Source organism: Pseudoliparis swirei, chromosome 13 (assembly GCF_029220125.1).
Source record: "Pseudoliparis swirei isolate HS2019 ecotype Mariana Trench chromosome 13, NWPU_hadal_v1, whole genome shotgun sequence".
Lineage (NCBI taxonomy): Eukaryota > Metazoa > Chordata > Actinopteri > Perciformes > Liparidae > Pseudoliparis > Pseudoliparis swirei.
Genome location: NC_079400.1, coordinates 4,263,170 through 4,290,208, shown reverse-complemented (window position 1 = coordinate 4,290,208; position 27,039 = coordinate 4,263,170). Strand labels below are relative to the sequence as shown.

The 27,039-nt window shown below is 42.6% G+C and overlaps 2 protein-coding genes across 5 annotated transcripts; both read left to right on the top strand.

Moving 5' to 3' along the window:
* The first annotated feature begins 354 nt into the window (after positions 1–354).
* On the top strand, positions 355–19,873 carry aclyb (ATP citrate lyase b). 4 transcript variants are annotated; one of them, XM_056430719.1, is made up of 30 exons: positions 355–477; positions 3,043–3,224; positions 4,271–4,393; positions 6,289–6,351; positions 6,832–7,022; positions 7,650–7,729; positions 8,048–8,178; positions 8,337–8,455; positions 8,664–8,800; positions 9,049–9,110; positions 9,741–9,858; positions 10,098–10,252; positions 10,433–10,526; positions 10,740–10,796; positions 11,381–11,410; positions 13,204–13,345; positions 14,256–14,424; positions 14,525–14,629; positions 15,371–15,567; positions 15,706–15,787; positions 15,921–16,031; positions 16,122–16,249; positions 16,339–16,432; positions 16,904–17,058; positions 17,132–17,282; positions 17,417–17,560; positions 17,758–17,871; positions 18,202–18,284; positions 18,515–18,591; positions 18,673–19,873. In XM_056430719.1, exons 2-30 carry the CDS (start codon positions 3,066–3,068, stop codon positions 18,765–18,767), a joined length of 3,366 nt encoding a protein of 1,121 aa, XP_056286694.1. In that variant the 5' UTR covers positions 355–477; positions 3,043–3,065; the 3' UTR covers positions 18,768–19,873. The 4 variants fall into 4 exon arrangements, with proteins under 4 accessions (XP_056286694.1, XP_056286696.1, XP_056286695.1 ...); XM_056430721.1 differs by lacking the exon at positions 10,740–10,796; XM_056430720.1 differs by lacking the exon at positions 11,381–11,410.
* A 250-nt stretch (positions 19,874–20,123) lies between these two features.
* On the top strand, positions 20,124–26,063 carry klhl11 (kelch-like family member 11). The gene is made up of 2 exons (XM_056430734.1): positions 20,124–21,236; positions 23,054–26,063. Exons 1-2 carry the CDS (start codon positions 20,698–20,700, stop codon positions 24,639–24,641), a joined length of 2,127 nt encoding a protein of 708 aa, XP_056286709.1. The 5' UTR covers positions 20,124–20,697; the 3' UTR covers positions 24,642–26,063.
* Positions 26,064–27,039: the final 976 nt, after the last annotated feature.

Below are 27,039 nucleotides of genomic sequence, written 5' to 3'. Positions count from 1 at the left end.
GCGAAGGTATGCGCTCTACCGAGTGCCCGTTCTAGTTAAGAATGTAATTTGTTTTAAGATAAAAAAACAAATACAATGAATCTACTTGTATTATTGTTCTAACAGTAAATCACTTATCAAATGTTTTAATTGGTGCAGTAAAGAAAAAAGGTTATCACAATTTTCTGAAAATGAGGGGTGATATTTTTGACCAGAACTTAATATAAACGTACTTTTTGTCGTGATTTGTTTGCGGTCGATTCTTAATATAAAACTGTGGGCGTAACTGACATCAGCACGTGACTCCGTGTAAACCAATCAGGGGCCGGGAAACTACGTGCAGTCGGTCGGTAGATTATGGTGCGACAGGGAAATAGTGAGGTGGCAACTGACAGCAGCGGACCCCGGTACGAGAACAAGTATTGACTCTTCAGCTGTGTCGTCTTTCACCGAGACGCGGTTCCTTTACTTCGAGGAGGTGCTACTTTCATTGACAAGGTAACCATTTGCGCTAAATTATATCTATATATTTTAAACTCCAAACTATGTTAGCTTCTCCGGGTTACCCCGTTAGCGGCTGTTTGCAGCAGTGTGAGGCTACAGCTGTTAGCCAGACAGCAGGACTTCCAGGTTAGCCGAGGCTGCGAGAACTGCAGTTACTGTCATCTTGCCAGAGTTTCCTCCATCGCTTTCCTTTGCTAGCTAACTGTTCACCTTGGACGGGTAGTTTGAGTAGATTCAACTGGCTCATCGCTCGCCTGGTGGGTGAAAGCAGAGCTGGTATTGTTCACAAACGCAGGCTAATTTAAACCTGCCTCATCTCTCTGCCCTGGCAACATTGTCATTTCCTTCCGTAGGCTTCGCCACACCTTGACGAGCATCTGTCCTTCCTTGTCTCCTACCTAGGAACGTGCATCTTCTTTACGAGCAGCGAGCCGAGTGAAAGTATTTATTGAACTTGCTCGGTTAGCACGTTCAGGATGTGGAGTGGGTGTGGTAGCTCGGTACAGGAGCTTCGTTCACTTGCAACATGACGGCGGGTTGCATCAGGAAAAGTGATGCTCGTGCACGGCCAGGCTCATCAACCAGTAGCTGTGTCTGAAGCAGTGAGCCCCTTTCTGGCCCCTGCGATGGTGCTACCTCCATATCCAGCTTCCTCCGTGTCCAGAGCCTGCAGAGAGACGCATATCTCACGGCTAGATGGCTTCAAACAATGGACATGACCAACGGATTATGGCTGGCTAAATACTGGGACATCTGGCTCTGAAAGCATGACAGGATAGCTTGCTAAGCTAAATCCTAGCCCCCCCCCCCCCCCCCAGGGTTACAAGTCACACACACGTCTTACATATTGACTTGCAGTAATAAGGTGCTGCAGCTAATGCAGAAGCTGTTGTCATAAAGCCATTGCTAGTATTTCAGACGCTGTAATACATCCCTCATAAACGGCTATCAGCTGCACACAGGCAGAGGAGATAGGGTGCATATCATCAAGACTCACTGCATATCTCGGCCGTTTGTGAGGGCTGGTGGTAAAAGTAGTTCCTGTACCTGTTGGGGCTGTTCCACACACTGAAACCATAGTTTAGTGCGTTGTGTTGGGCTCAGCAGGTTTGACGACATGCATGTTGGAAACAGGACTGTCAAGACCGTCAGTGGAACTTTTTGTATTTGTTTGGGATCTTCTCATCCTTCGCACCTTTCCTCGAATACAGTATTGCGAAGGCAGATTATCGCGGTAAGAGTTTCTTGTCTGTGTTCGTGGATCTTATCTGGTTGAACGGGATTGCTGAAATGAAAACAAGCCTCTGAATTTGGCCTCGGTTTGTGGTTATCTTTTTGGTTTGATGCCTCGTGGAAGTGAACGTGATCAGTGGCTGTCTCCATGTTGCATCTTCAAACCCCAAAGATACTCAAATACTCTCTTTACAACAATACACAAATAATAACTATCTTTACATCTTGGAAGCTGGAAACAGAAGATTATCATAGTTGTTTGCGTGGGAAATGATTGAAACAAGTAATGAATATTAGCAAATCAATATTCAGGTGATCAACTCAGCATTTGTGCTCTCGCTCCATCTTTGCTCTGAATACTGAGATGGGGCTTAGTTTTGTCTTTTTTCTGTTTTCCCCTTAAGACAAAGGATGGTTTGTTGATTTAACATTAAATACCCTTTCTTCTCTAAAATGTGATTACAGTTTAGTGGGAAGACACCAATCTATTGCTCAGTTGGTAAACTAAAAACGATACATAGGAGGTACAGAAAGATGTTTTCTTTGAAGCTCGGATCAAAGAGAACTGAGCTGTCATCAGTTAATACGAGAACCTTAAAATTTAGAAATATATGTTTAATTTGGTCTTTCTCTGTTAGTCTGCCCTGTTAACCTGAAGGCATTTATTCACACTACTAATACAATCTGCAAAAACTCGCCATGTTGACTTAGTAAACTGTATTTTGCCGAGAGGATGTCAATTCATTTTTAAGATTAGCTCATTTTCTGAAATTCTAAGTTATGATGCATCAGTAGATCTTGGACCGTAACTGTCCCTAGCTCCCTTTTTTATAAAGAAAAATATAATTTATATTTTAGTAGCTGCTTTTATTGCCAGTTGACTGGATAGATATGTGGCCGCAGAATATATTTACAGTTTGGAGCAAAGGATTGTGTCACTGTGTAAATATAATGCACAAATAACTGTTACTATCCAGGCATCAGATTGTGTATTACCTTTTTTTTCTTTGAACTTGATCAAATGCGTAAACCATTAGATAAAGGCTATTTACACTGTCTTTGTAAAACATCACTGTGTTACTGGGTCACTTGGTTATTGATTGAATGTTCCCACATGTGCACAACACCTGGATTTACGTAGCTGGATTTCAGATATTTCAAAAGTAGTAACTCATTTATAGTTTGAAAATCATAATTTACTTAGCCTGTAGCTCCTTGATGCTCAAAAAGCCAAATATAATTAGTTTTTTTTTATTTGATCAATATAAACATGTGATGATGCTGTAACTATTTGAAATGAACCGTCTGCTTCTCTCTCTGAAAAAGGTCCTGTGCTTCCTGGCGCTGCCATGTCGGCGAAAGCCATCTCAGAGCAGACGGGGAAAGAGTTCTTGTATAAGTATATCTGCACCTCGGCGGCCGTGCAGAACCGCTTCCGCTATGCCAGTGTCACCGCTGAGACCGACTGGGAGCGCCTCACACAGGAGCATCCATGGCTGCTGACAGAGGTGAGGCAGCTGGGACGGGCGCCACAGATTTCAGGTTGCATTCTTCTGAGGTTGATAATGTTCTGTCTATCACTGCAACTCTGTGTACATGATTTGCAGGAAATAATGTCATGGATTAAAACACATATTAGCACTCCAGTGGCACTTAAATAGCTCTTATTTATGGTATTTTTGTAGTTCGACTATGTTGAGGAAATGTTACTTTCTGTATTCTTGTTGTTCTTAGTTACCTTTGCATTGAAAATGCGGAAGGTTATGTTTTGATCGCCGTGTATTTATATATTTATTTATTTGTATGCGTGTTATTCGCATAATACAAAAAGTATTAAACCGAATCGCATGAAATTTGGTGGGATGATTGGTTATTATTCGGGGACCATTTGATTAGATTTTGGGATCAATCGGGTCCAAGGTCAAGGTCATGAAAAGGTCAACATCTTCTTTTTACCATAGCACGGTCAATTTATATCCAATTGGCATGCAACTAATGCCAAAATGTTCATAATTCAATGCCCAATCTTGTGATATGCGAAGGTATGCGCTCTACCGAGTGCCCGTTCTAGTTATTACTCTAGGTTGATGCACTTATTGTGAGTCGCTTTGGATAAAAGCATCAGCTAAATGACATGTAATGTCATTACCATTACAGTGGCATGTGACTGGGACTGTTCTAAGTTTGTGTGGATGTGTTGGAAGTAATTAGAGCAAGGCTTATTTATTTATACTATACACCAAAAGCTATTATGAGCAAAAGCAGATGCCACATATCTCTGAGACTGAGCTTGGCATTTTTTAAAATTAAATTACGGTAAATCAATGGATAATAAGTGCAACCATCATTATATTTATGTATGTGTTTGTAATTTAAAGTAAAATGTACAAGCAAGTATTACTTGTACACGGCGAGCCTTTCATATTATTCGTAATGGGGAAATATGTGCATATTTTAGCCTGGTATCAATTATGTTTGTCACCCCAGAATCGATGCAAATCCATGGGCTCTGTTTAATATTTGGCGGACCTGTGTTCCACTTGCTTCCCCTTAGCGGCTGGTCGTAAAGCCAGATCAACGAATCAAACGGCGCGGGAAGCTCGGACTGGTGGGCATCAACCTGGACCTGGAGGGTGTCCGAGAGTGGTTTAAATCCCACCTCAACAGAGAAACCACTGTGAGTCATCCGTCTGTCTGTCTTAAATTTTTCATGACAATGAAAAAATTAGCCAGGGAGTCCAGCTGGAATAACGAATCCAATAAATGTAAGGTTTAGCACACACTAAAATGTACCACAGTTGTTTCTAAAACTTTGAAGAAGGATTTTACTTCTCTGTAAAGTTGCTTGCGGTGACAATCCGCCAGTAAAACAGAAGAACGATGCGGTTACGACACTGAACCGTCTGATGTCTCAACGCAGCTTTACGGTCACTTCGCTGTCTCGTCATCCAGACAAAGAACAGTCAGCCGTTTGTGAACGACCAACTATTCTGTGTCTGTATCCCCCTTTCAAAATATCATCATCTCATGTGCTGATAATCTGCTTGAATAAATAACCAGCGTTAAGTTTGCCAGTATATCAACTCACCAAGAACAATTCTTAATAATCGCTGAATTTTTAAACATGTTTCTTGATCTATTGTCAAATGTTTGAAATTAAAAACGTTTTATCCCATGATGGATATTTTGGACATAACTACAGACACAGACGACATGAATATGCATCTTAGATATATTTAGCATGCGGTCCCTGCTCCTAATTGGGATTATACAAACTAATTATGTCGTAAATGAAGATGACAATGCTGTCTAACAACATGACTGCCGTGTTGACTTTTGAATAACATCTTTAGAGAACGTATGCTACAGTTCTTTTGTGTCCATTAGCCCCAGCATATGTACTTGTTATGAGTTTAGACCAACTAGGCAGAGTTCGTACGGTCATGGAAAACCTGGGAAAGTCATGACATTTTAAAATAGTTATTTCCAGGCCTGGAAAAGTCATTGAAAAAAATGAAATTTTGGAAAAGTCAAGGACATTTGTTATATTTATATGTTCATCATCCGAAGATGCCAGCGGGCTATTTCGACGAATGTTCCCCGGTAGCCAGATTGCAACACAATTCTCTTGTGGCGAAAGCAAAGGCGCATATCTCTGCTCGTTCGGGCTCGCTCCCGAGTCCCGACTTCAAGAGTCTCACGTTGTCCAACAGGTTGAAGCATCGGGCCTGAAACACTATTTATAGTCCAAACAGATGAATTTGCAAGTAAGGGACACTAGTTTAATTAAAGTAATCAACAAATGTTAGACTATAAATATTTAATCTTTTAATCAAACTATTGTCTCTCATTCATTTGTGTCATTTAAGGTATGCTTTGGAGTTCTCATTACCTTCGCATTGAAAATGCGGAAGGTTATGTTTTGATCTGTGTATTTATTTATTTATTTATTTGTATGCGTGTTACTCGCATAACTCAAAAAGTATTAAACCGAATCGCATGAAATTTGGTGGGATGATTGGTTATTAATTCATAATTCAATGCACAATCTTGTGATATGCGAAGGTATGCGCTCAACCGAGTGCCCGTTCTAGTTCTTATTGTTTGTTTAAATACTGCATTTTCTCACTTTTTCATGGATACACCGAGATTTCGCAAAATGTTTGCTTGTGGAAATTTAGTTTAAAGTCGTGGAAATCCGTTGGTCAAAATGTGTATGAACCCGGCGAGGTCAAAGGTTATATAATGCCAGTGGAGGAGGGCGGTCTATTTTGGTCCACCGTACATACAAACATGTGCAGAACTGGCTCCTGTCATACAGCCACTTCATGATAAAGGGAATTTAAGAGCCAATAGTTTGTTTTACTGGCATGCCAATTTTCAAAGAACCATGAACATTATTATTATTAATAATAATAATCATCATAATAATATGATAATATAATTTGCCACTCAGGTAAAGATGACAAGACATTGTAAATTAAACCTTCGAGCAGAATGCAATGGAAGTAGTTTACAGTCTATAACTAGGTCAGACTAACGTGCTTGTGCTTTGTGTTTGGCCTTCAACAGGTCGGAAAGGCAAAGGGTGTGCTGAAGAACTTCCTCATTGAGCCGTTTGTTCAACACTCGCAGGTAATTAATGTCAGTTTCATCAGCTTGTGTTTGTCATTCTACATCATGTTTGTTTGAAAGCCAACTCAAGCTTGTTTGTGTAGCCTTTAATTACAGATATACCCACGCTAGCAAAGGAAACAAATAGTCAACCGTCTCAGCAGATCAATGAAACCTCCAGGGCCGGGATACAAAAAATATTCTGCGTCTTGTATTTAGGTCAGTTTTATTAGTTGGTTGAATCTCACAGTTTTATTAAGGTTAGAAACTGAGACTGACAGGTGAAGCATTTGTTTGTCTCTTGTTGTGAAACAAACGTGCCCATGTGAAGGTCAGTATTCTTAAAATAAGGAACTGGATGTTCTGGATGTTGTTCAAACCAACCTGTCAGCCTTCTATTAATAAGTGAAAATGCATGCTCTGCTGTTTGCAAACTAAATGTGTGAAACTGTGTTAATGTGTATCCTCGTATTGGCACTAACGCACTCCTGGTCCACCCAGGAGGAGGAGTTCTACGTGTGTATTTATGCCACACGGGAGGGCGACCATGTGCTTTTCCACCACGAGGGCGGAGTGGACGTGGGTGATGTGGACGCTAAGGCCCAGAGGCTGTTGGTTGCAGTGGATGAGAAGCTGAGTGAGCAGCAAGTCACGGAGAAGCTCCTCACGCACATTCCTGATGAAAAGAAACAGTACGGACACATCCTTTTTTTATTTATTGTTTTTTTATCCACACAGAAAGATTTAGAGCCGTAAATTTCACCTTACTCGACGTCTCCTCAGAGAGACTTTGAGAAGAAGTGCTCCCCCTCATGCGTTTAGCCGGTTATTGTCACAATTACACCACGTTAACCAGACATATTATATTTATATATATATATATATATAGTTAATGTCACTGCGTAGATACCTGCTTTTAGTTGATTTTAGTAGTTCATGTTAACAATGTTTTTGTGCCAATGAATCGAAGAGCCTCTTTATCGTCAGTGTAGTCTCTTGCTGTTTCACTGTGACCTTGAACAGTGTTTTTAGATTTTTGTTTAGTTTTTCCCTTTTACAAACACTATCCCCAGGGTGCAGAGAACATGCTGATGTCCCTTTTTATGCTGCATAACATTTCGTTTTGACTAGTTTCTCACAGGCTCAACCATTGGAAGCTAATTTTGATCGACTCACTATAAGTCTGATATTTCATGTTATTTCGTGTTTATTTTACATATGGAAAGTGAACACTGGTCTTCACTTATTTTATTTAATGTGGTTTTCTAGTATGCTTTGTTGTGTGCTGATTTTAATAAACTTTGTTTTTCTTCTTAAAGAGTCTTGGCCAGTTTTATAGTTGGCCTCTTCAACTTATATGAGGACCTCTACTTCACCTACCTTGAGATCAACCCCATAGGTATGTTTTAATAACTTGCATCTCACTGGTGCATATTCATTTCTACTTTATGACTCTTCAGAAGCAGAGCCATTGTTATTCTTCTCTTGGGAATATGATAAGTATCTTATTACTACAAAGTCAAGAGAATTAATTGAGTACTTTGAGTGGATGCATTATTTATTTATGGGAGCAAGTTACTAATGTGTGTACTCATGTTTTACATCATCTTCTCAAACAGAATACCTGATTAAATAAAAATGAATTACAAATCTTTGTTTGAGGAAAATATTAAAAAGTTGAATTAATGGACAACACAACTTTTATTCTCTTAACCAGTCGTCACCAAAGATGGAGTGTACGTCCTCGACATGGCAGCCAAGATTGATGCCACGGCAGATTACATCTGCAAGGCTAAATGGGGTGATGTGGCGTTTCCACCACCCTTTGGCAGAGAAGCATATCCAGAGGTGAGATCTGAAGTACAATAAAGCAGGTGTTTATGTATGTGTGTCTCAAATGGCACTGTAATCCTACATTGACATTAGTCAGCAACTGAAGTAAATAAGTAGCTTGAATCTTGGTGTGCCTCCATCCTTGGCCTTATTCCCACCATGGTGTATTGTAGGAGGCGTACATATCTGACCTGGATGCAAAGAGTGGTGCCAGTCTGAAGCTGACCCTGCTGAACCCTTGTGGCAGGATCTGGACCATGGTGGCTGGAGGAGGGGCTTCAGTCGTCTATAGGTAGGGTTTATGTCAAACATGTGTAGCTAACAGAAGATTCTCTATACTTCATACGTCAGATGTTTATATAAGTATAATGCCGAATAAGATATAGGCTCTGTGACTTTTGTTAGACTTCAAGTAAACACACAATGTGTTTGAGTGAGTTGATTAAAATTAACAGCCAGAATCGGGACGCAGTAATTAACCGTTCACCTTCACTCTTTAGCGACACCATCTGTGACCTCGGCGGGGTGGACGAGCTGGCAAACTATGGCGAGTACTCTGGCGCTCCCAGTGAACAGCAGACCTACGACTACGCAAAAACCATCCTCTCTCTCATGACGCGGGAGAAACATACACAAGGTGGGTACAGCCGGCACTTCGTTTCGGGCTTGTTTGCACAAACGAGCTAAATGTAAACCAGCGTTGCATCATTGCGCCGCCGTTGTGACCTGCTTGCGCTCCTTTAGTGTGTCACAGGGCCACTGCGCCGTGTGTCTGGTGCCAGCAATAGACTTTATGGCTTTCACCAAAGTGGCACTACGGTGTTCAATTTCCAATGTCATGAATGTATTTATAACATAATAACTCTCCTCTCTAATACCGTGCAGGAAAAGTGCTGATTATCGGAGGAAGTATTGCCAACTTCACCAATGTAGCAGCCACGTTCAAGGTAAAACACATTAATGTAATTATCTTAACCCTCCTGTTATCTTAGGGTCAATTTGACCCCATTCAATGTGTAACCCTCCTGTTACCTTTATATTTACTGACATATTTTACCCATGGGGTCAATTTGACCCCAGCAATTAAAACCTCCAGAAAATTATTAGAATTAATTTTGTTTTCCAAGTTTAAGTGTGAGGTACTTTATGTTTGTTTGTTGACTACCTAAATAGCCCTTTAAATAAATAAAAAAGTTGATATTTCTTATATGTTTGACACAGTGAAAAACAGCCTGGGGTCAAATTGACCCGAAAGAACACCGACGTTAAACATTGAATGGGGTCAAATTGACCCTAAAGGTAACAGGAGGGTTAAACACCATGAAAATAAACTATGCCGGCTCTAAATCCTATCCCATTCCTTCATAGTGTGGTCAACAAAATGTGGAGTCACATTCTTTTTATAAAAAGGAGAAAAATTAACTTCGTCACTATTTTGTCGAGATATTAAAGTACGTTTTTGTTGTTGACTTAAGGGGTGTGACTTAAATATATGCATGGCTGACACACCCATGCATATATTTCTGAAAACATCACAGACTGAATCACATCGTCGACCTGCCCGCCTCTCTCCTCAGGGCATTGTCCGAGCCATCAAAGACTACCAAGGTCCTCTGAAGGAGCACGAGGTCACCATCTTTGTTCGACGTGGCGGGCCCAACTACCAGGAGGGTCTGAGGGTCATGGGGGAAGTAGGTGAGTGAGATGAAGCTAAAGATCTCAAATAAGAGCCCAGTCTGAACTAGTAGAATGACTGTAGTATGTCATTTGTTACTTGGTGTCAAGACATTTTCAGGTGATTTTTATTGGATTACACGTGGAGAGAGGGATAATAATGTTGTTTTGTATGCATATATGAGTGCATTTATTTATTTGTTATCCAAGTGAATTTGTTAGAAACAAGTTTAAAGTAAGTTGTTTACCTCTTTCTGCAGGGAAGACCACAGGCATCCCTATCCACGTGTTTGGCACCGAGACCCATATGACGGCCATTGTTGGAATGGCTCTGGGTCTCCGGCCAATCCCTAACCAGCCCCCAATGGACGCACACACGGCCAACTTCCTCCTGAATGCCAGCAACAGTGCAAAGGTATTTTAATTCAGTTACCCACTCAGGGAAAATTAGGATGGTCTGCAGGTCTCCCGCCTCTCTTTGACACACGTTACACACGTCGTACTGCTTAAGATGGCCACCGTCCTGTAAATCCACTTGTCTCATGTTAATGTTTGAGAGTTAAAGAAAATGATTTCGGTTTCTTTTCTTTACCAGACTCCAACTACATCCAGGACCTCTTCATTCTCCGAACCCAGAACGTCTAGCGACGTCGACCCGGCCAAAACGTCTGAAGCAGGTCTTCCAGCAGGTGATTAAGACGGCAGCACTCGCCTCCCTACTGCGTATTATCAGCAACACTCCATATGTACTCACACACTTCTGCTTTTTCTCATTTCACTCTTCCTTGCAAATGCTGCGATTTTGCATTTTAATTTTTTTCTCTATTTCTCCCACCTCCTCCTGTTTTGCTGCACAAACTGTCCACTCACCCTCGTCTTTTTCATGCTCGTTCTTTTCTAAGACTCTCTTCATTCTATACTGTGGCCTCTGAAGAATATGGTCACAGGTGATTGGAAAGGTAAGTGATAGGTGTGCCATGCCGACACTGCGCTCGCCTGCTCACACACTCTACAATGGTCTGCCTCTTTTTATTCTCACCCCTCGGCGTGTGCGGGTGTGTGCACGTGTTTGCGTGTGTGCGTCTTCAGCAGTTATATATTTGTATTTCTTCATCTTTGGAATAATTAAAAACTGTAGAAAGAATTGTAGATAATCCACAAATTAAGCAAACTATTTTTCCAAGGCTTAGACTCATATATATATATATATATATAAGGATCTTTAGGCTTGAGTTGTGTGCTGTGCAGGGTTAGTGGTATAATAGTGAATGTAACATTAGTTTTAGAACATCGAGCACAGGCAATGTGGACGTATGATTTTAATTGACGAAACCTTTTTAGATCGCTTTTCACAGTTAAGACATGCTCCTGCAGCAGCTGAGCTTTGCATGGTCTTTCTTCGGTTGTGCTTTTTATGAAGTGTTTTCAGAGATGTTACACAGAATGAATTGAAGCTTGTTCAATGAATAAGAAAAATATGCACTCATTATTTTCTCTTGTGATCATTTTGTCACATTTTGTGTTCTGTCCCATGGGGTCACAGAAGCGCGAGCCTCTTCAGGCTGCAGCGGAGGTATGGAAGGGTGTGAACAACCTGTCCTCCGCCCTTTGTCCACTCCCCCCCTGCCTTCCCATTTTTGTGTGTTCGGTGATGTTTCTCCGCAGTATGTCCTCTTTCGCATTCTTATGGTGGCTTACTCACCTTTTTTAAGGGGTGCTGTTTAGGGCTGCAACAACAAATCGATTATTAAAATAGCTGGTAACTAATTTCATTATTATTCGATTCGTTGTGTCGCGCGATTATTACGGGGCTCAATAAGTCACGGAGTATAAACAAAGTTGAGTTGAGCGGCGCAGGGGAAACCAGAGCGGAGGGAGAGGAAGAGGACGGAACGCTGCGTTGTGAGAGCCAATCAGCGCTGAGCTGCTAATAGCCATTTAAAAATTCCATGACTTTTCCAGGTTTTCCATGACCGTCCGGACCCTGTTTTGTATAAAGGGTTGAACATTATTATTTTTTTTTTATCCGATTAATCGATAAAATAATTACCCGATTATCAAAATAATCGTTAGTTGCAGCCCTAGTGCTGTTTTATGTCTCTGGATGGAAATGCTTCTTTAACAAATGTATGTTCAAATTGACGTTGGGAAATTATCTTGGCACACCACACGCGTATCGTGAAAATAAACCATGGCGGACATTTCTTTAATTAAATTGTAGGGATACCTCGAGACAAAACCCAAGACCCACAGCCGGACGAAATCAAACATTTCAACATTTGCTCCACATCAAAACCGACATGGAGGTCTATAGAACCCTGCTGGCTTTCAGTCATGTTTTCATAATTTGGCCGGTTTTGATTCTCACACAGGTATTAAACTCAAATCTCTGAATAAATTCAGACATTTCTGCAGTGATTCCTGCAGAAACCCTGTAAAGCATGACTCGTCACTTTACAGACCTCTGTTAAAGGGTATGTATATATATGATAGCTCTGTGCACAACTTCCTTGGAATCAGATCCCAGAACACCACAAAAGGCAGTTATTCTGGACAGAGAGGAGAGACTTGGGAGGACTTAAACAAGTGTGTGGCCAGAATGGTGATTAACTTGACAACAAATGCTTCAAAACACATCGTACACCAACATGTTGACTTTCTGGAATTTACACGGAATACTTTTCAGGTTCTTATCTTTGTGTCTTGCACCACTGCTGGGTTGCATTTGTTATCTTGACTTTGTGTTGAAATTTATTTATTTAATTATTATTACATGGCTTTGTCAACCACAGTCGAGGCTTGTGGTATTCCTGCTTGTTACTGAGCACACAGCAGTCGTAACTAGTGAACTAGTCGTCTATCCGAGTGCAACTGCACTTGTAGTTGTTAGTACCATGTGTGAACGGAAGGAGTTTTCAATCTAACTTGATGTCCCCAATTCCAAACCATCTACCACTAACACTGGTGCCACTTGAAATGTTAACCCCAATTTATTAATTTCTAATGTGTGACCTGGAGGTGGATCAAATAATGGATTTTCAGAGGAACTGAGTTGTACACGGTTGGATGAAATGGCAGCATTTGTCAGTAGTGCCCAAATTACAACGCAAATTAACATAATCTGAATTCAAGCAAACTGCAGCCACAAAGAGAAACTTGATCTTCCTTTTGAAGCGGTGTTTTTAATAGTGAAGATTTATTTTCTCTACCTCCTTTATCTCTGTCCTCGGAGTGAGTTCTCTCTGTGCTCTGCCTGTCACTGTCCCCATCCTGCTATTTGCCCGAGCCCCTCCTCCTCCTCTCACCTGTGGTGATTTTCTCTTCTAGCTCTAACTTGACTCTCTTTCTGCCTTCTTGTTCTTTTAGCCAAACCAACCACACTCTTCAGAAAACAAACCAAGGCCGTAGTCTGGGGCATGCAGACGCGTGCCGTGCAAGGCATGATAGACTTTGACTACGTCTGCTCCCGGGAAGAACCCTCTGTGGCAGCCATGGTCTACCCCTTCACGTAGGTTCTCCGAGATCTGAAATGAGTTGACTTGCAATACTTTATATTCCACTGATCATCTTTATAGATTGTTTCACTGTAGATATCATGGATCTGTCTTCCGACAACCCCATATGCACATATTTGATGTTAGTTTTGCAACTGTATAGTTTTGTGATTGTGCACTATCGCGGTCACAAAAATATGTCCACAGAGGAAATATGTTCGATCAGACTACTCTTAACTCTCCTGTTACCTTTAGGGTCAATTTGACCCCATTCAATGTTTAACGTCGGTGTTCTTTTGGGTCAATTTGACCCCGGGCTGTTTTCACTGTGTCAAACATATAAGAACTAGAATGGGCACCCGGTAGAGCGCATACCTTCGCATATCACAAGATTGGGCATTGAGTTATGAACATTTTGGCATTAGTTGCATGCCAATTGGATAAAAATTGACCGTGCTATGGTAAAAAGAAGATTTTGACCTTGACCTTTGACCCGATCGATCCCAAAATCTAATCAAATGGTCCCCGGATAATAACCAATCATCCCACCGAATTTCATGCGATTCGGTTTAAAGCTTTTTTTGTTATGCGAATAACACGCATACAAATAAATAAATAAATACACGGCTTTCAAAACATAACCTTCCGCATTTTCAATGCGAAGGTAAATATCAACTTTTTTATATATTTAAAGGGCTATTTAGGTAGTCAACAAACAAACATAAAGTACCTCACACTTAAACTTGGGAAACAATATTAATTCTAATAATTTTCTGGAGGTTTTAATTGCTGGGGTCAAATTGACCCCCGAGGGTAAAATATGTTAGTAAATGTGAAGGTAACAGGAGGGTTAACAAGTTGAAATAGAATGTTTTTGTACGTATGCATATATAATATTCTACCTCACACTTCTGTGTTGCCCAGTGGGGATCACAAGCAGAAGTTTTACTGGGGCCACAAGGAGATCCTGCTGCCGGTTTATAAGAACATGGCCGATGCCATGAAGAAGCACCCTGAGGTGGACGTCGTGATTAGCTTTGCTTCACTGCGCTCGGCTTTCGACAGCACTATTGAGGTCATGCAGTTCCCACAGGTAGAAACACACGGTGTCAAATGTGTTCACATCCAAGCCCCTACGTCACTGCATTAACGTACGGCATTCAGTCGGCTCACTTATCTAATTGTGTTTCCAGGTCCACACCATCGCCATCATAGCTGAGGGCATTCCTGAGGCTCAGACGAGGAAGATAATCAAGATGGCTGATGAGAAAAGTGTCACTATCATCGGCCCCGCTACGGTATGAAGCCATATCTAACCAGCAGAGATACAAAAGGAAAACTAGAACGGGCACTCGGTAGAGCGCATACCTTCGCATATCACAAGATTGGGCATTGAATTATGAACATTTTGGCATTAGTTGCATGCCAATTGGACAAAAATGTATCGTGCTATGGTAAAAAAAAAGATGTTGACCTTTCCATGACCTTGACCTTTGACCCGATTAATCCCAAAATCTAATCAAATGGTCCCCGGATAATAACCAATCATCCCACCAAATTCCATGTGATTCAAGAAGATTTAACCTGTTCATGACCTTTGACCTTGACCTTTGACCCGATCGATCCCAAAATCTAATCAACTGGTCCCCGGATAATAAACAATCATCCCACCAAATTTCATGCGATTCGGTTCAATACTTTTTGAGTTCTGCGAAAGATTTTGACCTGTTCATGACCCTTGACCTTTGACCCGATCGATCCCAAAATCTAATCAACTGGTCCCCGGATAATAAACAATCATCCCACCAAATTTCATGCGATTCGGTTCAATACTTTTTGAGTTTTGCGAATAACACGCATATAAATAAATAAATACACGGCGATCAAAACATAACCTTCTGCATTTTCAATGCGAAGGTAAAAAGAGAACTGTACTAGACTGTAAATGTAGCTATTATTGAGAGCGAGAGTGCAGAAAATGAGCAATTTCAACTGGATCCCATAAGTTCATTTGATACCCATTATTTTCTGTCTCCAAGGTTGGTGGCATCAAGCCTGGCTGTTTTAAGATCGGCAACACGGGCGGCATGCTGGACAACATCCTGGCCTCCAAGCTTTATCGCCCCGGCAGCGTGGCGTATGTGTCGCGCTCCGGGGGCATGTCCAACGAGCTCAACAACATTGTCTCCCGCACGACAGACGGCGTCTATGAAGGTGTTGCCATCGGAGGAGACAGGTACGAGAGCCGATTTGAAAATATTTGCCGAGGACGTGAGAGACGGCTCGCTGTGAAGTTATTTGTTTTGTGATTTCGAGGTGATGCATCTCACGGACGCGTATTGTCGTCTGAAGCTCTCTTGTTCTCTTCATCCAGGTATCCAGGCTCCACCTTCATCGACCACGTCCTACGTTACCAGGACACTCCAGACGTTAAGATGATAATAGTGCTGGGAGAGGTGGGAGAAGCTCCAAGACTGTTTACGTTTTCAGATAACTATTTAATTAACTTCATATGTCTTCAATACGATTCATCTATGGGCACATGTTTTAAAATCCATTTTTAACATCTCTTTTACTCTGACTACCCAGATTGGAGGCACAGAGGAGTACAAGATCTGCCAAGGCATCAGAGAAGGCAGGATAACCAAGCCTGTGGTGTGCTGGTGTATCGGAACCTGCGCCGCCATGTTCGCTTCAGAGGTTTGGGCCTTTCTTGTGAAGAAAACAAACCTGCTTTGGTTGTTGTTGTCGTGGTTACCGTTAAGCTCAACATGTCACTGCTATCTCCAGGTTCAGTTTGGCCATGCAGGGGCCTGTGCCAACCAGGCGTCAGAAACGGCTGTAGCCAAGAACCAGGCTCTGAGGGACGCTGGCGCTTATGTACCAAAGAGCTTCGATGAGCTGGGGGATGTCGTCAAGTGAGAAATGCATCTCACAGACCAGTTTATCATTAAATTGTTGGTCGGACTTGTTTTCTTACTGCTTTTGTGAATTCGTGGTGAAACAGGACCGTTTATGATGAGCTGGTGGCCAATGGTACCATTATTCCTGCCCAGGAGGTGCCTCCCCCAACAGTGCCGATGGATTACTCTTGGGCTAGGGTGAGAAAAGTCATCATTACTCCTCAACAGATTCTGTCTTAGCCACGGGGCAATTAAATGATCGTCAAATCTTGTATAGTAGGACTTTAGGTCAATATTTGTGGAGCTTAAAACTAGCGGCCAACAAATAATAGATTTTATAAGTAACCATCTGTATTATGACATTTTCATTATTTTTTAACAAAGACACATGACACAAACCAACAGAAGGTCAGTTTCTTTATTGCAGAATTGTGGCCTTGGTAATAACTCAGCGGGACACTTAACAGTTCAAAAATAACTTCCTAAGTACGTGACCTCTGCTGCACAAATCGGGTTTCTGTTACCTCCAACATATCAGTGGCATTTCTGTACGACAGTTTCCTGTTATGTATCGGCTGACGTATAAGCCGGTCCTGACCTCTGCTTCAGACGTTGTCCCTCTGTTTATTACCGGTGTGTTGGAACCCATCTTCTATCTGTTTTACTTAGGAGTTGGGTCTGATCCGTAAGCCGGCCTCGTTCATGACGAGCATCTGTGACGAGCGAGGCCAGGAGCTCATCTACGCCGGCATGCCCATCACTGAGGTCTTTAAAGAGGAGATGGGTTTAGGAGGAGTGCTGGGTTTGCTTTGGTTCCAACGCAGGTCGGTATGAAGACTCGAGGCCAACGAGAAGTACGACTTTCAGTGGCATCAGCGTCGCTGTGTTTTTGTTCAGGTTGCCGCGATACGCCTGCCAGTTCATTGAGATGTGCCTGATGGTGACGGCTGATCACGGGCCGGCCGTCTCCGGTGCACACAACACCATCGTCTGTACTCGTGCTGGCAAGGACCTCATCTCATGCCTCACCTCCGGCCTGCTTACCATCGTCAGTACTGCTCGCATACAAACACTGACACAAATTCAACAAACCATAAAACCCCATCTTGTTTTTACTGCCCACTTTTGAGTGTCTAAAACTATTGTTTCTGTACTGAAATATGATTGATCCATTCATTCCAGGGGGACCGGTTTGGAGGTGCTCTGGATGCAGCTGCAAAGATGTTCAGCAAGGCGTTTGACAGTGGCATGCTGCCCATGGAGTTTGTCAACAAGATGAAGAAGGATGGCATGCTGATCATGGGCATCGGACACAGAGTCAAATCAGTAGGCAGTGCTCCGCTTTTCCCACCAGACTCGAGGATATGACATTTTTAGATTATGGTAGACAGTTTCTAAGTTAATCTCTGAATAATTCTTAATTAGAATTAATATAATTCTTTATTGGGATGAATATGAAAAAAAACGTAGGTTTAGTTAAGAGCTTTAATTACAAGAAACAAAAGTTTGTCTCTTTTTTTCAGATCGACAACCCAGACATGCGGGTGCAGATTCTGAAGGACTTTGTGAAGGAGCATTTCCCCTCCACCCAGCTACTCGACTACGCCCTAGACGTAGAGAAGATCACCACCTCCAAGGTACTTGTCACCTGAACTAGCGGGGCAAGAGTGAAGAAAACTTGATTATTTCTCCCTTTTTTTTAAAAGAAGAAAACTGATGAAATGTCTTTGACAGCTTGGTAATGTTTAACTTTATCTCCTTTTCATGTTCATATTGGCAAAAATATTTTTGTAACTTAAAACTCAAACTTAAAACTAGCGGCCAACAAATGAAAGATTTTATAAGTAACCATCTGTAATATGACATTTTCATTATTATTATTTTTTAGCATAGACACATGACAAACTAGTTGGCTCAACTACGTTATTCTGACATTTAAATAAATTGATTGACTTTCTTATTTTCAGAAACCCAACCTGATCCTCAATGTAGACGGTTTTATTGGTGTTGCCTTTGTCGACCTGCTCAGGTCGTGTGGTGGCTTCACACGGTAACATATTTTATATCAACTGTGTTTTACTATATTGTCATTTATTGATTGGGAAAATAAAGTTATAGATGTCGATGAACACATTTCTGCATGCTAATATATGATATGTTTGTAAACCCTTTATCAAACTAAAAGAGTTCAGATGCCAAAGGTCCACTGTGTGTTTTCTGTGTAGATTCCAAGCACACTGTCCTGTATTGTTTCTCACATGAATGTTGAACTGGTTCCAGAGACGAGGCTGACGAGTTTGTGGAGATCGGTGCACTAAATGGGATCTTTGTCCTTGGACGTAGTATGGGCTTTATTGGTGAGTGACAATCAGATGGAGACACCACGTTTCAAAGTCTTATTAAAACAAGATATCTAACTCGTGTCTGTCTCGCATTAGGACATTACCTGGACCAGAAGAGGCTGAAGCAGGGTCTGTACCGCCACCCCTGGGACGACATCTCCTATGTGCTTCCTGAACATATGTCCATGTAATCCCCACGTCGCAGAAGATACACGCTACCAGATGTGACCACCTAAATGAGTCAGGCCGCATTACACATCTCACTTAATGTATATGTACTCTCCTGGTTCGATGGCCTTGGGGAAACTTCACAGGGTGATTCTGGGAAATGGAAGTAGTTTTTACTGAGAAAAAGGGGAAGTATATTTTTAGATTTAGTTTTTGAAAAATAATTTAAACTCAGATGTAACTTCAGTTTTGAGCAGACCCAAACCAATGCAAACTACAGCAGATAGAAAAGTACAAAACAATTGGTACTTGACTCGAAACACATTTTAAAACCGGACTCCTGCATTACAGAAGCTCGTTAGGTAACCTGCAGTAACAGCTGGTGTGATATTTTCTCAAATTCAACAATAGTTTTTTATACTACTCACAAAAATGGTATCCGCATTTGCCTGTTTTAGGCCACAATAAAGTGTGCTCAATTACGTTCCCTGGCTTGAGTATTGCACCTTAGTTTAAAAACAATTTTTTTTTTACAGTCCTTCAAGATTCACTTGGAATAAGAAGGATCGTTGTCATCTCAAGATAAACCAAAGTTATGTTTAGGCATTTTAAAAAGTTTTTTTAAAAGACAAATCGGTCCAATTGTTTGACATTACAAAGCATATCTTCAAAAAAAAATCAGACAAACAAACATGATGATTTAAGTGTCACTCAATATTGGCTTTCCTCGAACAACCAGACTGGAGGTTGAAATTCAGCTATTGTACATTAGATACAATTTTGAGGTATTCAGGTCTTTCACATAAAGTATGAATTGAACTACTTTTGTAAAATGTTAATTTATCAAAAGGGGAAAAACAAAATGTTTCATGAATGAGCACTTTGTGTCTTTGAAAGCATCTTCTGGTGAGTGACCATGAAAACTGGGGAAATGATTGCACATAACACATATCTGTAAAGGAATTGTCCTACTTTCACTAAAGACTTGACACCAAGACACACGCTTTGTAAACGGCCACTGTACGTCCTGCTGTGTTTGATCTTCGTTTTTATTTAACTGGGGGGAAAAAATGCTTTGTTTTTTGTAATATGCTGCAAATGGTATAATAAAGGACTTGTTTTACTTTTTTGTGTGGCTTAAGTGTATGTCTAAATCTGTTAGAGGTGAAGGAGTGATCTTTGATGTGATAAACATTATCTACCATACCGAACACCCCCACACCTTTTCCCCTTTGTAAAATTGTTATGAGAGGTTACTTGAATCCTTGTCTTCTGTTGGGAAATAAAAACTAATGAACTGGGTCTGATTTGAATAATCACCTAGGTCTAATACACGGAGGGTAATATTTTCATTCAAGAGCAGAAATACTGTGAAAGCTTAAAATAGAATAAAAGGTAAAAATTCTCATTTAATCTACATATGAGTTTGCAATTCGTTTATTCTGCAATAACAATAGTGACAAAGTACAAACGAAAATTAACATTTTTTAAAAAGGTATCGAATGACTTCGTAATGTTCAACGGATACAACCTAAATAAAATAATTGACATTAAATTAATGATAATTCGTGGACTTAATGCATGGTTATCAGGTGCTCAGCTGACGTTAACCATAATATGCAACACAAGGCACATCACCAGCAAATAAAAAAGATGCACAACACGCATGCGCGAGTACGGCGCATCCTTTTTGAACAAAGTTAGATTTCGCTCAAATCGGGACGTTAATGCGTCACAACATACCGAAAAAAACAAAAACGAGAGAATTTCGGACTTCTCTGTATATGCGTCCGGGGTATAGGTCGCTCGTGTGGACGTCGGTATTAGCTTGAATCTCAGAGCCTCCCATTGACTCACCAGCAACAACAAAAAATACGAGTACATTTGGAAAATTCTTAAAGACGGAAGTGAGCACTCCTGTTTTCCGACCACACGACTGAACGTTGCGCATGCATGTCAGTTTTTGAATGTTTATCCGCGTGTGTCTTATACGCCCACGCGTTATTCCCAACGGTAGATAAGAGCCTGCATTCGCCTCGGACTCGACCCCGCCGCGGTATGTCAGCAGCGGCAGCAGAAGCGCCGGAGGACCGGAGCAGCGGTGCGCAGCGCGCGCTAACAGGTGACGGAGAACCGGAGGAGGCCGAGGAGTTCACCTGCTCGACCCACTGCTCGGAGCTCTCCCGCAGGCAGAACGAGCAGAGGAAGTCGGGGCTGTACTGCGACGTCACGTTGGTGTTCCGCTCCGGCGGGGACAGGGTGCAAACCTTATCCGCCCACCGCTCGGTGTTGTCGGCGGGCTCGGAGTACTTCACGCTGCTGCTGGGCGGACAGTTTTCCGAGTCTCTGTCGGGGCGAGTGGAGCTCAAAGAGTGGAGCTCGGCAACGGGACCCGACCCAGAGACCGTGGAGGGCATCATCCAGTTCATGTACACGGGGCAAATCCGGGTGACTACTGCCAGTGTGCACGAGGTGCTGGAACTTGCGGACAGGTAAACACATTTGAACCATACTGGGGAATAAGAACATAAACTTCGACAGGCTTTTTGTGTTTCCAGGTGAACGAGCCACACCTTGTGTGTCCTCACTGCACCAGCAGGTGTGACTTGTTTGGAGTTCTCACACACACACACACACACACACACCTGTGGAACTCGGCACTCTTCAACAGTCACGAGATCTTAGGCTAGGACGAACTAAATGGCAAAATAGTTTTACTATTAGACTATCATGAGCCTACTGTGAATATTTCTGCAAGTTCTGCATTATGTCTCCAAGGGGCTTATTCATCCATGATTTGCCCTCTCAGCTGTTTTGACGTTATAATAATTCTAAATATGTTCATTACTGATCACTCCCTTGTTCTGCTTTGTTGCTGCACCTGTTAATGTGGGACACACTTCACATTCACTCGTTTTGTTAAAACATTGATGAATCATCTTGGTACAGCATTCAAGTATTGTGAATGTTTTTAGAATTAAGTTGTCGGAGCACCACGAGACAAAACCATGAGCCGACACAGCAGGAAGAAAGCGATCGTTTCAACATTTACTTTCCCTTTTTAGGTCCAGCGTTGTCCTTAAACCGGAGTATCTGTAGGTATTAAGAACCCAACTAGTTTTCCATGATGGTTTAATAATTTGGCCGGTATGATCATCATGCGTATTTTAAACGTTGTTATTTCTGCAGAAAACATTACATGGCACCTTACAGCCCTCCGTCAAAGAGGCAGTGATGGTGCTACAGATGAGAGAACCACAGACAGTGACTCTGGACAGAAAGGAGAGACTTGGGAGGTTATCTTCCACCTTGAGCAAAGGTCTAATCGGGCAAAGTGACCATATTCCTCAATTACATTACATGTCATTTAGCAGATACTTTTATCCAAAGCGACTTACAATAAGTGCATCAACCAAGAGTGCACACTAAGAACAACAAGAATACAGAAAGTAAGATTTCCTCAAGAAGGTCGAACTACAAAAGTACCATAAGTAATAAGTAAGAGCCATTTAAGTGCCACTGAAGTGCTAATCTGTGTTTTAATCCAGATATAGTCGGAAAAGATGTGTTTTTAGTTTCCGGTGGAAGATGTAGAGACTTTCTGCTGTCCTGATGTCAGTGGGGAGCTCGTTCCACCAATGAGGAGCCAGGACAGCAATCAGTCTGGATGTCGAGTGATTAGCTCCAAGTGCAGGAGTCACGAGTCGGTCGGCTGTTGCCGAGCGGAGCGAATGTGCCGGGGTGTACGGTGTGACCGCATCCCGGATGTAGACGGGGCCCGATCCGTTCGTAGCACGGTACGCAAGAACCAATGTTTTGAAGCGGATGCGGGCGGCTACTGGTAACCAGTGAAGGGAGCGGAGGAGCGGAGCGGTGTGGGTGAATTTCGGGAGGCTGAAGTCGAGCTGCTGCATTCTGGATGAGCTGCAGAGGTCGGATGGCCTCAGCGGGTAGACCAGCCAGGAGGGAGTTGCGGTAGTCGAGAGTGTGTGTCTCAATTGTTTTGAGCAATACGAATAAGACTTATTCTTTAAAGGCACCGGTGTAAATAATAGCTCACAAATTACATTTATTTACATTGCAGTTTCACGGTCCTGGTATGTTGTGTTTGCTGACTCACTGTCGCTGCTTCCTGGGACACTTGTTTATGTGAGCCCCAAAAGTCCTGCAGATGAAGCGAGGTCTTTGCAACACGAGTAAAAACACTCACAACCGCAATTAAGTTCTCGCAGCGTCGTGCTGCAAGAAAGCCAACGGTTTGCGTTCTGTAAATCGCTGACCGCCTGATCGCTCCGTCGTGTTCACACAGGTTCCTGTTGGCGCAGCTGAAGCACTTCTGCGGGGAGTTTCTGATGGAGAAGTTGAACTTGTCCAACTGTGTCGCCGTGCACAGCCTCGCCCACATGTACACCTTGGACCTGCTGGCCCAGGGAGCCGCCAAGACCATTCGGAGAAACTTCCACAAAATTATCGGCAACGAGGAGTTCTTCACGCTCCCGTTTCACCTGGTGCGGGACTGGCTGTCCGACTCGGGCATCACCGTGGACTCTGAACAGGAGCTGTTCGAGGCCGTCGTCAAATGGGTGCACCAAGACGCAGAGGAGAGGGCGAAGCGGTTCGCGGAGCTGTTCGGACTTTTGCGGCTCTCTCAGATTTCCGCCACCTACCTGACGCGGGTCGTGCGGAAGGAGCCCCTGGTGGCCAACGACGCCGCGTGTCTGCAGCTGGTGGCCGACGCCCTCGAGGTGCACGCCGTCCACTTTGAGAACGTCAACCCGTCGGCGGATTTCGAGCTCTGCGCCGCCTACAATGCGGCGCTCCAGCCTCGCCTGGGCCAGAACATGGACGTCATCATGGTGGTGGGTGGCGTGTCGGAAGGTGGAGATTATCTGAGCGAGTGCGTGGGCTACTTTGTCGCCGAGGACCGTTGGGTGAACCTGCCACACATTCACAACCACCTCGACGGACATGCCGTCGCCGTCAGCGACAGCCACGTGTACGTGGCGGGCTCCATGGAGCCCGGCTTCGCCAAGACGGTGGAGCGCTTCAACCCCAACCTCAACTCGTGGGAGCAGGTCAGCAGCTTAAGCACTCGCAAGCACTCCTTCGGCCTCGCGTGCGTCAAGGACCTGCTGTACAGCATCGGCGGTCACGGCAACTTCAGTCCAGGCTTCAAGGACGTCACCGTCTACGAGCCCGAGCGGGACGAGTGGCGCAATCTGGATCCGGCGCCGAAGATCCTGCGCGACGTCAAGACGGTGAGCGTCGAGGACCGCTACATCTACGTGATGGCCAGGACTCCCGTCGACGTGGACAACGAGGACGGGCTGAGCACCGTGACCGCCTGCTACGACACGGAGAGTCACAAGTGGCAGGAGGTGGACTCCTTGCCGCTGATCGACAACTACTGCAGCTTTCAGATGGCCGTCGCGTCCACCAACTTCTACCACACCGCCTCCTGCTGCTCCAAGAGCTACAAGGTCACGGCCGAGGTCGCTCGGCAGAAGATCAGCCGCGACGTCTCCGACGACATCCTCGACAGCCTCCCGCCGGAGGTCCTGGCCATGGAGGGCGCCGCCGTCTGCTACCTGGGCGACGACATCTTCATCATCGGCGGCTGGAGGAACTGCAGCAACATGGACAAGCAGTACCGCAAGGAGGGCTACCGCTACTGCGCCGAGAAGAAGCGCTGGCTGCTGCTGCCCCCCTTGCCGCAGCCGCGGTGCCGAGCCGCAGCCTGCCACGTTCGCATCCCGTACCGCTGTCTCCACGGCTGCCAGCACTACCCCATGCCCCAGAACCTGGCGCGGCAGCGAGACCGCATGCAGCAGATGCAGCAGCTCCACCGCCGCACGCTCACGCTGCGCAGACAGCTGCAATCGCAGATCGAATGTTGAGAGCTTCCTCGAATTAGTAGTTGATCTGCTAATAAAGTTTTTTTTTTTTTAGCTTATCTATATATTTTTCTCTTTTTGCCTTTTTTTTATATTTGATTAAATGCCTGCACGTCCTTTACCTTGGGCTGGTTTGTAAAAAAAAGTATTAGCCAGACATGCTTTCAAATGATCAGTCTCGCATTATAATTTTTGTCTTACATTTGTAGTTTATGTCTTAATTTTGCTCGTAAATTAAACTGATCGCTGTAAAATGTTCTGGAAAGATTGTGGATTTTCAACAATTTAGCTTAATTTTTTACTTGTGATCTATGTTAACACCTAATGGTGTCATCATACTGTATGTTGTGATGCAAGTTCATTTTACTTAATATCAGTGACATTTGGTCAGGTTCAGTGTTGAGATATGAATTTAGCAAAGAAAATCATGTCTGTTTATTGTGATGTATTTCAAAAGAAAATCATTCATGAAGTGGAGTTTAGATATAAGATAGTAAACTTACTGTAACAACAAGCTGATCTTTAACTTTTTACTCCTCGTTATATGCATGTCATTTCTCTTCTACCTCCAGTTTCCATCATGCTTTTTTGCACAGTGTCTAAATGTTGATCGTCTCTGTCGTGTTTATGTTTTGTGTGTCCCTCTTGAAACAGACAATCATGTATCAGAAGTTTTGTAGCAGGACTTGCATATTGAGCAAAGCACATATTGGGGAACAGTGTTCAATGATTATTTGCTTCCCATCTTTTTACCATCCCAATGAATGTTTATAAATATGTATGATTTATTTCAGCTGGTCAGAAATTGCTTTATTTGATTTGCAAGATGGTCCATTTTTCACTTGAAAGATATATCGGCATAGTCATGATGAGATGTGACTTTAGGCTGCTGAAGCTCTATTTTAGATTTAGATTTCAATTGTCCCATCTCATGTTGTTGGGACACTGACTAATGGCTCCAGTGGCTTTGAGTTATTTAGTTTGTTGGATTTAGTGGACTCATTAGCCAAGCTCGTTATCAATACTATCTAATTGGGCTTTGTGAGACAGTTTTCCACTGACATACTATAATATTTTGAACAGTATTACATTATGAATGGTAACAATTAGATCATTTGTATGAAGAGGTTTTTAATTTTTTAGAATGAGTTTTAAGCCAAATTGTACACGACCACAGGAGAAGAGCCGAAATAGACATAGGCCGATTGTATTCTGTGGCGGTAGCATATCAATATCACATTTGAGGTTTGGGTTCATGCTCAGATTGTTGTCCAAGTTTGATCATTGGAGAGCTTGATAAAAGTATGATTTGACAGTGTCATCTTTACATTTCACGGTTCCATACTTTGTTCTATGTGGTGTCATTCCAATTGTAATGCAAGAGCAAGAATGTGTACAGACATTTGCAATAAATAACAAAATATGTTTGGTGTAATCTCTAAAGATCGATATATATGTTGAAATATGCATTTTTTTTTCTGACAAAGAAAACCTCCCAGATCTTACGACACAGCCACACAAGTTATAGTCTACAAATAACATTTATGACGAAGCAAAATACAGCACAATATACTTTGGGAAATCACAATATATAAATGATTATTACTTTATGGAAGATGTATACGAAGAGGCACACATATATTAGTGGTTATGGCTGTACTCAAACGTGTCTGAGAACACACAGATAGAGGTTTGCATCATGTTGATCTAATATAATGTGTTTTGCGGGTGGGGGGTGGGGCTGGGGGTCGGGGTGGGGTGGGGTGGGGGGTGGGGGTAGATAGGATCACCAGATGTAAAGAAAACAGAAAGCAGAAGAAAAACAGAGTTGATCTACAGAGCAGGATCTCTGATATCTACACATGTACATACATAAATACACACACATACATCGATATAAATATACAGATACTCAAAACTTCATAACTCAAAAGGTATTAAACCGAATTGCATGCAATTTGGTGGGATGATTGGTTATTATCCGGGGACCATTTGATTAGATGTTGGGATCGATCGGGTCAAAGGTCAAGGTCATGAAAGGTCAAAATCACATGTACATACATAAAATACACACACATACATCGATATAAATATACAGATACATGCACGGTACGATTCTCTGAATTAGTGTAACTGAGGATTTAACGTTACTTAATAACGTAAGAAACACGGCAACTTTATCTATTTCCGTCTGCTCCTTCACAATAAAAGCCCTGTACCGGAACATTAGGTTGTTCAGCTGTAGTAAGACGGCATTGAAGGCCTCGGTAGAAAATGCACGGCCCACCACTGTGTTAACGGAATAGATGTACGGTAGGATAAGGTTTACAGAATAGATGTCAATACATTTGCGTACAAGAATAACATATCTTTCAAATAACAGCTCAATCTGAAATCAAAT